This window comes from Mytilus galloprovincialis, chromosome 2, assembly GCF_965363235.1.
Source record: "Mytilus galloprovincialis chromosome 2, xbMytGall1.hap1.1, whole genome shotgun sequence".
Taxonomy (NCBI): Eukaryota; Metazoa; Mollusca; class Bivalvia; order Mytilida; family Mytilidae; genus Mytilus; species Mytilus galloprovincialis.
Window position 1 is genome coordinate 10,873,443 of NC_134839.1, and position 16,576 is coordinate 10,890,018.

General features: G+C 30.5%; 1 protein-coding gene across 2 annotated transcripts in view; it reads left to right on the forward strand.

The window, feature by feature from the left end:
• The window catches only part of LOC143062863 (polycystin-1-like protein 1), a 242,837-nt gene that overhangs the window by 57,076 nt on the left and 169,185 nt on the right, over positions 1-16,576 (forward strand). Inside the window, exon 1 of one of the 2 annotated variants that reach the window (XM_076234681.1) lies at positions 10,533-10,664. The exons of the other annotated variant lie outside the window; for it this stretch is intronic. Coding sequence (XP_076090796.1) covers positions 10,647-10,664 — 18 coding nt within the window. The 5' untranslated portion in view covers positions 10,533-10,646. Of the gene's footprint in view, positions 1-10,532; positions 10,665-16,576 lie in introns of those variants that run through there. 2 annotated transcript variants of the gene reach the window in all.

Consider the following 16,576-nt stretch of genomic DNA (forward strand, 5'->3'; position numbering starts at 1 on the left):
ATCAGCAACAACTTGATTACAGGTTTTTGGTTTGGTACAGGCACCTAAAGAATGTTGTGGGTTTCACATGTTAGTGAGACCTTATCTCATCCCATATCAGGGACAAAGGTGTAACGGTATTTTAAGCTGCAGATATCTTAAACATCACTATAGGCAAAGTGAATGAGTTAACTCTCTTAAAGTTGTTCTGTTATGGAGGAGTAATTGATCTGGAGTATGGAGGGATAGACATAGGAGAGGAAGCAAAGTTTTCTCTTTAATTTTTCAATAAACTGAAGATCTGACTCGAGGCACTGGTACATTTACCTCTTTTTAAAGTTGGTCCTTACAGAGAGCTTGTTATGCATCTTGGCAATGTTTACAGAACACAAAAGAACTACCGTAATACATTGTATAAAAATAATTAGATGTGATATAATTGCCAATAAGACAACTATCCACCAAAGGTAAAATAAAATACTGGTACACGTAGATATAAGCAAGTATAGTCAACCACACCAGGCTAGGCACTTGTTTTCTTTCGGTAAACATTCAGACTTAGGATTTAATATAAAAAATAATGAAGTTAATTTCATTTATTATCAAAGAATTTCAATATTTAGATATTATTGGTAATCCTTGAAACCAAACAAAAACAATGCAATTATAATACAAAGGAAACAATTATGATGATACAAACAGGTATATTCATGTGAAACATATGCTCCTTCATCTTAATCATCTAAGAAGATTTAATGTAAATAACAGACAAAAACAAAACAGATATGACATAGTATGTTTTGCAAGATGTCCATTCTTATCTTCACCACCGAAATGGAAAAGATATGGAAAACTTTAATTGAATGTACAATGCAAGGTCTTAATTATATACAAATAAAATCATATCGCATCCCTATTATGGTTCTGATGGGCTGATAAAGTGATACAATGTACTTGTTTGACTAGTGTCCAGTAGCAAATATTTCATAATTATTCAGGACAATTAGACTTAGGGTCTATAAAGTCGGTTGAGTGAGATTAAACACTGAAAATCAAACAGCTACTGCACAGGCACTTGTTTCTATCCATGGGAAGATCCACTATCAATATATGTTTACGAGCTCGTAAATATACGTTGATCGTGGATCTTCCCATGGATAGAAACAAGTGCCTGTGAGTTAAACAACCCCAATCCAACATGACTAAAGCTTAGTTGAGTATTTAAAAAGTATTGGAAAATTGTATTTTCTATTGTATATTAGTGCAACTTATTTTATTAAAATGCAAATACACTGATAACATGTGAGAAATCATGTGCAGATGTTGATAAGCAAACCAAAAAAAACTGTTTCATCAAAGGCATTAAAAAAGTGGGCATAGTCATCTGTTTTCTAAAATTATATAGACTGCAGGTTGTTCTGTAAGATAAGTTTTTGTCTTGTTGAAGCAAGCTGCAACCATATTTGAATGTTTGTAAAAATAAAGTGATTAATAGAAATTGCTTTGTAATAAAACAAGAATAATTACAAATTGGAAAATTGATTTCCTTGACGTTTATTACATCAAGAGCAGATTATTTGAAAAGTTTGTATTGGAAAATAATTATTGATAAGAGAAGCAAATCAACCAGATTACTAACATTTTTATGAAAAAAAATCAAATTGACCTGGTTATCAGAGTTAGTCTAAAACAATACATTCACCACCAATACAGTGGTTTCTGTCAGAGTGGATATTTATCTAAGATTTATGATGTAAGGCATCTGGATTTGTTACAGAAGTTTTTAGCTTTGATAAAAAATGGTTCATGGCCAATATCTGTAAATTAATTGGGAGATATTGTATACAGCTGTAGGCATAGAGACTAGAGTTAGCATGTCTGCATACAGTCCCAATATGGTTTGTCTAGCTTCAACAAACATGTTGATCAAATTGATCACAATATATCTTTTCATATAATAATGAGGTGTGTTTTTTTTAAATTCGTTGTGAAAGACTTGAATTTCCAATAATCAGAAAGAAAGAAGTTGAATATCAGATTATAATGAGACATTCAACTTCCAAGGAAAGAAGTTGATTATCTTAAGGTAACTATGTAATGAGCTCTAAAATTTAGGAATTGTACAAACATATTGTATTTAAGTTCTGTGCTAGGAAAACTTCCATTTTCCAAGTTCAAGAACTGCAATATAAGTTCTAATTCTTTGACATATATGTTTGTTTCTTTTAAAATGTCATCAAGAGTTTTGACTCTTGTACAACAAAATGTATATAAACCGGTTATCTCTTTTTACAAGAAATATACCTTTGAATCATTTCTTTTCATGGATTGAGGGATTTTCTTTTTTTTCACCAAATTCTGCATAATTTCTTTAAGAAAATTTGTACTTTACATTGTAATGAATGTACAATGCAATAATTCTGTGAGAAGTATCTTTGAGCCAAGTATTGAATTCGAGCCTATTTCTGTGACCAAGTTTTAGATGAAAAAATGACTGAGTTTTTTTTTTACAGAAAACTATCATAGTGTCAACAGGGCTTAAGAAAAGCCATAAGAGATTTCATACTTTTGGCATATTTATTATTTTAAGCATGAAAGATTTATGCTTTTTTTTTTTAGTATTTGATGAAACCTTGCAATGGAAATGAAGCCAATTACTACACATTTGATAATTGGAATATTTTATTGTGTTTTCTAAGTAGTTCTTAAGCATAAAAAAAGAATTTGAAGACTATTGAATGTTTGTCACATTGAAAACAGATTATAGCCAATATATAGCCTGGTCTATATACTTCTGTGTTAAAGATAGCACTCTATCAAATCTGTCAGTCTGTCAAGCCCCTTACCACCCTGAGAAGTACTTATTACAGTGCTAAGTCATCCTAAGCTCCTTCTGTGATAATTTCAGAGTCAGTGGAAATACCAGCTACTTTATTATAATTTAAGAGGGACACCATAGGGTGATTGATATCTAAATAATTAAACCTTTCAAATATATTTGACTTTTGATTCTTTCAAAAAATATTTTCTTTTTTCACATCTCAATTCATTCACTTAAAATAGCAAGAAACTTGGTTGATCTTAATATATTTAGAATTTCGAAATTTATGAAACTGTTACAATGTTTAATTAGATATCTGTCCTGTTATTTGTTGTTTTTTTGAAGAAAAAAAAATATCCTGTTGTAGGTTGCCTTTTTAATTCTTTGATACCCAAATCTCTCTATTATATGGTTTTGATGACTCCCATCATCCAGCCAAGCCTGTCACATAAGTTAGATTAATTCTTGGTCAGAGGAAATTAAACATGTTTCCCTCAATTTGATCTCTATCTATTCCAGTGCTTCTGATGATGTTTATCATGATTGTCTTTATCCAAGTCAGTTTAAAACATTTCACCACCATTTTTATATAATGACTGCAATGTTCTCTTGGCATATGCAAGGACAAATGTTAGTTTGTACCAAGAAATATTGTGACAAAATCATACACAGGATCAAATTCAAACGTTAGTATATACAAAGGGACATTGTGACAAAATCCTGAACATGATCAAATGTTTGTATATACAGACTTTGTGACATAATCCTGAACATGATCAAATTTTGTTTCAGGTGAGATTTGAACAATTCATCAGAATGAGCATAATGGCTTATAACAAAAACTATTGATTTTCTAATTAATTTTTGTGCATAAAGTCAGGTTGGTTCTGTTTGGAATAGATTGTGACAAGTGCTTTGAATTAAGAAGCTTGATAGCACTGGTAGTTAAATCAGAATTGCTCAATTAGAACTTGGTTGAGGTATCTCATAAATAATCAAACAGTTTTGTGCAATTAAAATGTAATTTTGGTTGCAACAGAAAACATTGATAACACAAACTTTCCAATGATGTAAACTGACAATGACCTCATATTCATGAATAGAAGTTACATAATGATCAATTAAAATAATATTTCAGACATTGGCTCTAGCCTGCTAGTATGTGTCATCTCTCTGTTGTATCTATGGTCTTTTATTTCCCCTCACTTATAACTGATTTTGCACAAGTTTTTCTGGTCTGTGCGTCTATTCGTTTGTCCGTCTGTCCCACTTCAGGTTAAAGTTTTTGGTAGAGGTAGTTTTTGATGAAGTTGAAGTGCAATCAACTTGATACTTAGTAAACATGTTCCCTATAATATGATCTTTCTAATTTTAATTCCAAATTATAGATTTTATCCCATTTTCACAGTCTATTGAACATAGGAAAGGATAGTGCATATTGGGCTTCTGTGTACTTGGGACACAATCGAATTCTTGTTTTATCTGTTTACCAGTCAGTCCATTTGTCAGTTTGGGTTTCTGAATGATAATTGGTCATAAGCTTACAATGGGATGAAATCAAAATTAGATTTATGGTCTCATAAAAAAGAGGAAGATCTCTGCAAATTTTAGAAATAAGCTGGAATATATGGTCACATATGATACTTAAAAGATCTCAACTTAGATTGGGGTCAGCACATACATTTCCAAAAGGTTATGGATACTTTAAAATATAACTATACATGTATAAGGGCAGGAAAGTGGATTCTAGATGATAACAGTTGAACCTTACTTTTTTTTTTAGTTGAAACCAAGTTTTATTATATTGGCACACTATATGGGAGGAATAATTGACTTAATTGTTATTAAACTGCTTAGAAGTTGACTCCTAGAAAGAAGTTCAGGCTAAGGCTATGTGAGTTTGGTCCCTTAAGGTTCCTAAATTGTTATGTACTATTTATATATATTGACTATTTACTACCATATATTACTTCCCGAAGAAGTTCACTCAAAAGCATAATAATTGTTTAAGTCTGGTAGATTTTTCTACTATTGCTCTAGGTAAAGCAGTTATTGACCCAAAGATATCTGTGTCTTGAGGATAAGATTCACTTGATCAGTTAGCTTTTTATGGCTGTCTCAAGAAACAAAATTACGGAAATTAATGATGTTTTTTATCGATATACCATGAAAGAAATAAGGTAACCTTATTTAAACAATGTTCTGTCTGAAGTCTTGTAGAAATTCAAATTGTTAGAGATAATGTTCCAAATGTATTTGTCTTATCTTAATCTTTGAAATGCATTGATTCATTTTTGGTGGAAGAAGACTTCCAGTCTTCTGAAGGCCAATGGTGCCGACTTAAAATCATTGATTCTCCGTATGCCGCATTCGTTTCTGTGTATTACAATTTCATAACAACTTTCGATTCCTGACACTGATTTAACATAATTAAGCATCTGAATCATTTGATTTGTAAATTAGGATTGAAAGACAATCACTATCGTAAATATGTACTCTTTTATTTATGTAAATTATTAGATTTCATCTCATCTACATGAACGTCATTTGTTTACTTGTAACCGGATGTTTTTACTGTAGATATTTGTAGTACACATGCGTGAATTGGGTATCAGGACAACTCACCCTGTTTACATGTTCGCCCTTGGTCTGTTTGTCCTGAGTTCTTTCGCCCGTATAGCCCTGTGTTCATTCTCTTTACTCTTTATCAAGGACGTTTATAATAATTCGTTGAATTTATTAAAAAATATTAATATTAAGGGTATCGTTAAAAAAAACTCTAAAAAACGTGTTCCTTGTAAGACAATCGTGTTCAGCCAATCAAATTCTGTGTTACTCACAATTAATTAATAGGCCAATCAAAAATGTTTTCTCTGAAGATTATTTTCACATGCTAGATTTTGAACTGGTGTTGTTTTGATTTCATCCAAACTCCGAAACAGTGGTGACATCTAACTACGCTTCTTTACATTGTTTGTAGAGAAAGGGAAGTAAGACCCGAACGATAAAGCTGTATGGAGTTTAGTTTTCATCTAGTTGTAAAATCGTGAAAATGTCATGTGAATTTTTCATCTGCAAGCAGGTTCTTCAACAGCTGAAGGATAACAGCATGGCTGATTGACAAAATTCAATGATGCAGTACTACCATAAAGATGATAAATAGTATTTTTTACACTAATTTTTTGACATAATACATGTTGTAACATATTTTATTTTTGTATTCAATTAAATCATTTAAAGGACAATATACTTTTTTTTTTCACGAAGACAAACAAACAGGTTGGGGACCCCCCCCCCCAATTATGAGTAGTGTCCTTTAAATGAGGGACTGTCCCTAAAACAAGGTGTCATTTTACTGTTGAAAAAAATAAGAAAGAACTTTTTTAAGATTTTTGACTCAAAAGTGGGAAAATTCATTGTATTTGGAACAACTTTTCCAAATGAGGGTTCAAATTAATAAAGAAGATATAAGTTTAGAAACATCACAATTCTTTTGACATGTTTTGACCATTTAATACTTGATAGATGCATAGTTCTTGGGGGACAGTTTCATCAAATAATATGAATATAAAGGTGCTCATTTTTTACAGTGGGTTGTAATGTACTTCCAATGAGGGTTACCCCTCATTTGGAGTGTTGTTCCCAACCTGTTAAAGGTCCATCTTTGTGCATAATTCAAAATTGAAAATTTCAACAAGCATCTAATATTCTTACACAAGAATATAAACCCTGGTCTGCTAGCTACATATTCATCTTTTCTAACGATTTAATAGCTAGAATCATGCAAACAGACTTAAGAAAAAGGTATGTTAGTTCATCATACAAATATGACACTTTTTCTAGACAATCCAGATTATAGTGCACTTAGCTAAAAATTGTAACCTTTAAAATTGTTGTCGCGCACTAAAACCCTGATGGGAACTTTCAAAAGTTGGCAGGTATGTAACAAGTCTTGCTACTTTTATGCCCCATTTATGGACATTATGTTTTCTGGTCTGTCCGTCTGTCCTGCTTCAGGTTAAGGTTTATTGCCGAGGTAGTTTTTGATGAAGTTGAAATCCAATCAACTTGAAACTTAGTACACATGTGTTCCTTATGATATGATCTCTCTAATTTTGCTGCCAAATTAAAGATTTTACCGAATTTTCACAGTTCACTGAACATAGAAAATGATTGTACAGATGGGAAATCCATGTACTTACGACACATTCTTGTTTGAAGAAAACAATCCAAAGCAGACTAGGTTAGTGGGGCTGCTTTTATGGTAATTCAAGTTACCTTTTATTGACCTTCTTCCACCTCAGAGCTATCAGCTCTTTGATTCATGACTTTTCAGTGATCAGTGGAGTCTGGACCAGTTTGAATTTTAAAGGGAGCTATTCACATTTTGCCCAAAAGATGTGGTATGTCTGCCAATAGATATAATAGACATATTTAGACTTGAATGCAAATATGTCTGCCATTACATAAAATCGCATAAGTAAAATTTGTCATCAGAATTTAAAAACTTTGACATCATAAATTAAAAATGATTGTCGCTTTTGGTCAGAGGGTTATTTAGAGCAGATCTAAGGTCATTCGAAGACAAAATTTAGCTTAATACCAAAAGTAAATATGTTTATGAGACAGCTCACCACCAGAGACCAGATAAAGTAGAAGTTAACAACAGTAGGTAACTGTATGACCTTCAACAATGAGCAAAACCATAATACTTAGTTTGACAATTTGATGGCTCACAATACCTCCTTCTTTAACTTGATTTCACAAAATCTGTATTTAGTTCCACTTTATGGACAGTTGTTATAAGATATTTACAGAGATTATTAAAAAAAGACATATTAAAAACTGAAATAGGTCAGAATGTCTGTAGAAGGATATTCATGGTTATATTAATTAAAGATGTATTTGTCTGGAGACTGGTTGGCCTAAAATTAACTGCTGTATTGATTTGTAATATCAACACAGGAAGGATCTGCAAACTACAGGTGCACACTATACAAAGAGATGTTTTCATTTCATTTTGAATCTTTCCTTTTTACTTGACCACTTTTAGAATTGAGAAGTTTTTTAATCAAGGATTACAGTATCTAACTGGTAAAAATATTATGAAAAAATAGGTCATACTGCAGATATCTACTAGTTTTTATTTTCAGAATTCAATTTTTGTTTGGTTATTGACACTCTTTTATAAAATAAGGGGTCACTTTGCAAAATGAATATTTTCGTATTCCAAAGAGATACTCTATATAACCAAAATATTGCGGCTCATCTTGAAGATCTTTGAATAAAAGAACTGTATGATGGTTATTATTATTTACGACTGCCTCATAATGTGTCAAGAAATAATCTGCATCATGTGACATCTTAAAGAGAGTGGTTATGGCAGCATTTAATGTTATGCCACTCAAATTATATTACCTATGTCAGAAGTATCTTTCTACAGATACCTTCATGAAGAATGCTGAGAACTGAGGGTTAGGCCAAACTAAAAAGTTTGTATTATTGGGTTGCTTGGGAGAAAGGTTAGGACTATATATACATAAGATTTTTTTTTCAATTTGCTAAATATTTTTCACATGGAGGACGTGCAATTTTGTCATGTGTCGATCATCACTGAAAGTGCCAATAAAAACTACAGTGTAGACATTTGTAGACTCCGGTAAGCCATTATATTTTATTTTGGTCCTCCAAAAAAGATAAAAGACTTGTATGCTGATCACCAAGTAGTACACCTTTATTTCTTTATGAAACAATGTAAATTAATAGAACCAACAACATATATGCTGAAATGATACAAGTTTAGTGACATTCAAAGTTTCTGTAGATTCATTGATGTTAAAATAGATATAAGTTTAATTTACACATGTAAAAGGTGCAGTTACATAACAATTAACACATTAATGTTCATTCTTAGTAGACACATCTACTCACTACACTCAAATTTGTAAGTCATGATATTAGGTATAATGGTGGTCTTTGTTAAAAATGATATAATAGTCATAATTTCAATCTGATTAAAATACAGATCTTGAGACCATGCTTTGCTTATGAGGATCTGACAGCGCTTGGTATCACTTTCTATTTTTGAAGATCTTTCTGGATCCTCTGGTTTTGTCATAGTTTTGTCATAATGGCACACACTTACAAAAATTTGAAGGCTAAAATTTCATTGGCTGATGTAACAATTACAAGACCTAAAAATAGAATTCAGTGTTGTCAAATCCTTGTAAGCAAGGCAAGTACACAGGAAACTGTTTTAAAAGAAATCAGATTTGCTATATTTGAAATGTTTTAATTTATGTTGATAATTCTCACTCAACTGCTTGTGCAATTAAAATGTAAAATAAAACCTAAATAGATACTAAAAGATGTGGTATGAGTGCCAATGAGACAACTATCTATCAAAGTTAAGTATACAATTTGAACACCATAAAACTGGTTTGCTAACTAGTTCATTATGATTTAGTTGACTTTTCAGGTTATGATTTTTTCTTGACGATATTTCGTCATTTTGAAGCAAGTTTGATTTACAGAAATTAAGGAAAGAGAAAATTGGGGATTGGTTACTTTAACTTGACATCATGCTGGAATAAGCCTGTTTCCCAAGCTGTCAAATATATAATTGTGGGTGAAAATTTCAGGTTATGATTTTTTCTTGACGATATTTCGTCATTTTGAAGCAAGTTTGATTTACAGCAACAGGAATTAAGGAAAAGAGAAAATTGGGGATTGGTCACTTTAACATGACATCATGCTGGAATACGCCTGTTTCCCTAGCTGTCAAATATATAATTGAGTGGGTGAAAATTTCAGGTTATGAAATAATTGAGAGCGTGATAATTTTAAAGATTTGATAGATTTTCTATGTCTAGAACATCTAATTAGTGAAGAAGAGAAAAAAAAGACCTTTTGTTACATTTCTCTTTTATAACATATGTTTTATTATTTTCATTTACGTTTTTGATATAATACCTTTTACATGATACATGGTATGCAGTTCCTTCCTCGACCAATAAATACAGACTGCCACAAAATAGCAGAATAGAAATGAAAGTGGCGTTAAAAACTAATCAATCAATCAATCAATCCAATACGAATACCTCTCTTTTTCAAAACCATCCATGGAGTTTGGTGTGGGACATCTGCTACCCATTGTTAGGAACTATTTCAGATGAGATGGGTTACAAGAAATTTTTGGTTTTTAGTTATTTTAGTTATGTAAAAATCAATGCAATGCACACCAGTTTTATTTTCAAGTGTTCTGAAAAGTTTGAAGAACCTTAAGATAATATGTTAGGTTATGGACTTTCCAGATCAAAATGATATCTATTGCTAGTATTTAAGGCAAACGCCCAACTCTATTTTTTTAATATGAATGTTATGAAATAGATTGCACTACTTTCATTAAGCTATTTAATGGACTTTGGTTTGGCTGTATATTTTATTGCTATAAATCATCTGTGATAGGAATATTGAATTGGTTATCAGGATCTTTTCATTATCTGTAATGTATACAAGTTCTCATATTCATGTTTATCTGACAGAATTTTATTGTCGCAAAACAAATTAAATGATAACAGTCCATATTGAAACACTTTCTATCTTTCTTATCCACCTGTGGCCCATCAGACTTCACTAAAATAGGGTGTAATCACATGTATTATCATCTGCTTTCTCATTGGTCAGCAAATTAAACAATTGAAGCTTAGGATAATGAAAGGGAGGCTTGATTCTCATCACTAAGGCAACATTATTGCATGCATGATAACAATGGGGGAGGTGTGTGAGAATTTTTACCTGTTGGACAAAAGTCATCAGAAGTGGTATAGGAAGGTTAGAAAGAAATATGTGTACCGTAATTCAGGTTAGAATTTTAATTGTTATATTTGATGCATTTTTATTTGTACTGTTTTTGGAGAAAATGTTTCAGAAGCAATATGTTTGCACTTTACTTCTTTGAAGTTTTTTTTAGATTTCAAAAATGTTTAACAGTTGCCAGATTTTATATCTTGTCTGTTATTTAAAGACTTTTTGTTAACGTCTTTAATTAGTGGTGATTAAAAGACACCTTTTCAATACATTTATAATTTAAAATATTAAAAATTTGAGAGCATATTGTAAAGTCAAGATATGCAATTCAACAATAAACTGTTGTATTATAATAAAAAGTTGGCATTGAGAGAAAAATGAATTTTCTTTCATTCATCTTAATGCATGATCAGATCCAAGTCATAAATCTCACAACAGGGTAATTAAATAACAATTTGATACAGTGCAGTAAAGGATTTAACCCTTAAACCAGAAATTAAACACCTCAATACCTTGCTAGCTTTATTGTCAGGTATTGGCAAAGATAAATATTTTGACATGCTCTAAAGATGAATAATGGAACATGTTGAAAATACTGCTTTTGATAAAAGTTTGTTTTAAACTGAGCTATTGTTGAGTTTCTGTGATATTGTTGTAAAAAGTTTTGTTTCTGTGTTCCTGTCTGGCTGACAGTTATCACACACAAAGCTCCTCTCTTCAGAAAAGCATGTTGGAGGCATAAAATTTATATGGTGATGTATTCATTTTTCCCCACGTTTATAAATTGTGCTGTACCTTTATGTGTATGATGATATAAACAGAAAACTTTCAAAGTATTTTACAAAATGGGGCTTGAATCTAGAAAATTTGTATGCTACTGGTGAGGTATTGAATCTTGGGTACCAGATATTAAATATGAACCAGTGTTGAACTTATTATAATATATAGGAAAACACCCAAGGATAGTCTGTAATAAAAGGAAATTAGATAGGAGTGCATTTTTGTTTGTGACAATGAACATTTAAATCAATTATGGCAAATACATAATTTATTTTAATGCCAAAAATATGTATATGAAGGATTTATTTACGCAATTTATATTGTGTAAAACCTGAAAGTTAGAACCAATATTATAGAAACCAACTGAAAATAAATCAAGTGATAAAAATAGAATTGATATAAAATTTTCTTGCCCAATTTTTGCATTAAAATTGCACTTTTAAAGAGATTGTCAGATACATAAAACTATTAGGCCTCAAGTTTTTATGATTCACAGTAGTAATTTATTGGTATTAATATATGAAGGTAATCATCTATTTAACTATAAATGTTTACAATGTCTTATATGTGACACATAAGAAAAAGATGTAAAGATATATTAGTTTATAGATATTATATTTCAATGGTAATGGTATATGGGAGTCTCTGGTTGAGAAAACTAATATAAAATCACATATGAAAAAATATTTCAATTCAATAAAGGGTTTATATCATGACTACATTCCTAAGTTGAGGTTAGCAATTGCTCACTCCACAAGACCAACATAAGATAGTCATAGGCTCAACTTTAAAAATAAAAGCAATTAGAATATCATAAGCAGATTCACACCAAGGGACCAGAAATAATGACTTCTGACACACACAAAAAACAAAGGAATAAAGAAAAATATTTTGGTTTGAATATATTTGTTGAGCCCATTTTACACCTTTGTTAATATATAATTTTTATGAATACTGTCCAAAGTAAATAATAATTATAGTCAATGATGCATCATACCAGCTTAAACAATGATTACTTTAATAATTTACTGCAATATAACACTTTGGCTGGTAATTGGATTATGGTACACATTTTGCTTAAATCAATAGGATATGCAGACATCGAATGGTCAGAAATTTGATTGTTCTTCCCTTGCTTAAGCCTCCTGTATCATAATCTGATGATAGAAAAATATATGAACAAGGTTCCAATAATGCATGGTAAATTAAGTAAGTCACATGAGTACATTTCATCATGCAGAATTGTGCAGATGATTTCCACTTAAAGGACACTAGGATTATTTTTATGCAAAATTAGATTTGAATATGCAAGTCATTGCTTGTCTGCCCCCTTTCCAGAGAGGATTAAATTTAAATATCTTCTTTTGGAAAGTTAAGTTTTTAGACTGTTTGGTAAGATAGAATTGAGAATGGAAATAAGGAATGTGTCTATGAGACAACAACCAAACCAAAGAGCAGAAAACTGCAAAGGCCACCAATGGGTCTTTAATACAGTGAGAAAATCCCGCACCTGAAGGCGTTCATAGTAAAACGCAACCATTAAGTATATGGTGCTATATTCACTCGTATCTGTTAAATAAGGCAAATGATCCACTTGAGTGATAATAAACTGCTTCCCATATTAGTTGGTGAAAATTAAATAGGAGAGAGTCCTGTAAAGGAAATACCAGAATTTTATTATTTGACATTTAAATGAAAGTTAGTAAAAATCTGACTCATTGTACTTGTATCTGCAGGTAAACTAAGGGTGGGGTGTTCCACACATATTTATATATATATATATATATATATAAGTTATTGTTATACAATGCAAATACAGGGAACATTATTTATAGGTTAGAGAAGGTTATCTTGTGTTAGTTTCAATTTAAAAAGGATTAAATCAGTTGTTCTGGCAATAATGTATGATACATTTTATTTCTTGATTTAACCTGCAGATATTTTTGTCAACAAAAGGTTACAAAATAAATTGTATATTAAAGAAAATGAGAATTTTTATATATGACTTTTTGCGATAGTATATATATTAAGTGCCAGTTGTGAACTTAAATGTGATCTGATAAAAGATAAAGTATCTGAACAGTGGCTATTGTTTTTAATGGAAGAATTCCGTATTGTTCAGTTCAAAATAAAAAATTTGACATTGAAGTTTTAATGCCCCATTCATGGGCATTATGTTTTCTGGTCTGTGCGTCCGTCTGTCCGTTCGTCCATTCGTCTGTTTGTCCCGCTTCAGGTTAAAGTTTTTGGTCTAGGTAGTTTTTGATGAATCAACTTGAAACTTAGTAAACATGTTCCCTATAATATAATCTTTATAATTTTAATACCAAATAAGAGATTTTCCCATATTTTTACAGTCAATTGAACATAGAAAATGATAGTGCGGATGGGGCAATCGTGTACTTGGGACACATTCTTGTTCATACTTTTTCAAAATGTAAATTTCATCATTTGTTTAATTAAAAAAAATAATATTGCAATTAAAGGTTTACATTATATATCCCTGTTCATGTGGTTATGCAGTTGTGCAATGTTCTAATATTCTAAAATTCAAGATTCAATATGTTATTCTAGTATATTAAGATATATAATACCCAATGTGAAGAATTGATTTTGCATGTTTTTTTAAATACAAAATTCTGCAAATTTATAAAAATAAGAAAATCTATACTTTTTAATATAGAATTATATGAATATATTTTTCAAAAAATTGTGTTTATGATTTAAATTAAAAGTTTTCTTCTTTAAGAGAAAGTCTTATTACACCTAACATTGTTTTATTATTGTCAATTCATGCCTAGTATTATATGCCTTAAAACAATGATTGACATTACCGATTACTTGAATAATATGAAAATCTGGCTAGATTCAATCTTTTAAAATTTAATAAAGCTTTGTTGTTCAGAACAAATATTAGAACTGTAACATTACAATTTGAGAGATAAAAGATTTCAAATAAAGATTTCAAATTATTATCAGTACTTTATCAAAGCTGTTTTTCATATAAGAAACATTTAAGTGAGGTTAAAAATTCAATTTGATCAACCATTGTAACAGAATAGAATGGCCTTGAAATTTGACAATAAATTATTTAAAGCACAGTGTGGTATTTGTATCCCTTTATCGCACAATGCATTTTGTTGGGAAAATAGAAACTTTAAAGTATGAAAATATATTTCACCTCAATAGCTTTTAAAGTCATGTCTGTGAAGCATGGTGACCTTTTAACCCTGTAACAGACATCTCGCTTTTCTTTAAATTGATGTAGCACAATGTAATCACATTAGTCTTTATAAATTTATCTGAGCAGAAAATTACGACCTAAAATTGCTCTGTTCAGGCTCAGGAATTAAAAATTGAATAAAGAACTATATGTTTAGCTGTATAGATTTTAGGTCAAGATAATGTTGTTAAACACAATTTGTAAGATATTTGTAGCTATTATCATTTACCCCAAAATATTTCAAATTTTACATTTTATTAAACCACAAGGCAGATTTATATGACTAATATGTTTAAAGAGTCTATTTAAAGCTCAGTGTAAATGGATTTTTTTCTCAATAAAAGCCTTTGAAGATATTGACCACAAGAGTTAATAAAAAGTTTGTTTGTTATAGTTTACTGTAAACCAACTTAATTTCGCGAGCGATTAATTTTAGCGACTTTCGCGAGTAGAAAAATAACGTGAAATTAAATCATCGCGAATATGTATAATATGTATAACTCAAGTTAATTAGAAATTTGCTAAATTAAATTGCCACAAAGGAGACAAGCTGGGGATAAATGTGAAATATATTATCCGCGAAAATAAGTTGGTTTACAGTATTAGTTTTTTTCTATGGGATAGTACAATTTTATGATTGTCAATTTTCACTTTTAACTTGCAAACCCTATTTCATATAAAAGATAGTGTTTGCCATGGAAATGTTATTCCTGATTGTGTGAGCTATTGCAATATTTGAGACATTTTTCTCACATTCATTTAATTCTAACATTTTCATCATCTTGTCTGAAACTAAACGGCCAAATTAAACCAAACTTGTGGGAGGAATCATCTTTGCTCTTCAACTTCGTACTTTATTTTACCTTTGTAACATTTTTTTTTAGCGCCACTGATGAGTCTTTTAAAGACGGAAACGCTTGTCTGGCGCAAATTTAAAAAATTTCAATCCTCGTATCTATGATGAGTTTATCTATTGAGGGTGTTGTATAATTTCAGATATATCAATTGAAAGCTGTATGTTATATGTCCAATGGCAAATATTTCATGCATATTTAGAACAAAATATGTTGAAACTGTTGAGACATGTTCCGACACTTTGTCTGTGGAATGTATCAACTGTATCACTTATTCATCAATGGGAGGGTGGAGAAAGTCGGGGACATTGACTTAATCAAGAGGTATGAATGTCTAGGGATGTAAATTGAAAAATAATATGATAATAATTGGCTGTTTAATCAAATTGTCTTGTTGTATATGCCATGTTTAGTGACAAGCTATCAAGGAAATAATGGCATTATATCTAATTACCTCTCTATGACCCTAGAATGCATGACATTTACATGACAGGACCAAATACTCATATTACAAAGTTTGGGAACATATCTAAATGTAGAACTATTGAGATGTATTGGTGAATATTGAAAGAGATGTGAATGTGTATCAGTGGGGCGGAATTTCATTATCTAACAGGTTGGTATACTAGATATGCATTCATTGTGTAGCTTCTTTCAAGTTTCAGCTTTAGTTCTTTTTGACGATGTTTGTAATATTACTTTTAAGACAACAGTTTTTGTTTTCAGAATTTTTTTTTTAGAGTTTGCATGTGTTTAAAGATAACAGACCAGTTATAAAGAAATGATTAAAAAAAGTTATTTTTTATGTTTTATAAGGCTTAATGTCTTTTATGTTTGCATGATCTCAGACTTTTACATTTGTTTGATGTGTTTGAACTTTTGATTTTGCTATTTGATGACAGACTTTTCTTTTTGAATTTTTCTCGAGTTCATAATTTTGTGGTTTTTCGTTTACATGAACAGTATTCAGATAAAGATTAGAAGTTTTCATGCACTTTTACAAATCTACTTTATAATGATATTAGATTGATAGTCACTGAAACAAAAGTGCAAAGATGAAAAAAGACCTGGCAATTTTTTACAACATGATTGTATATGAAATATGTTAAA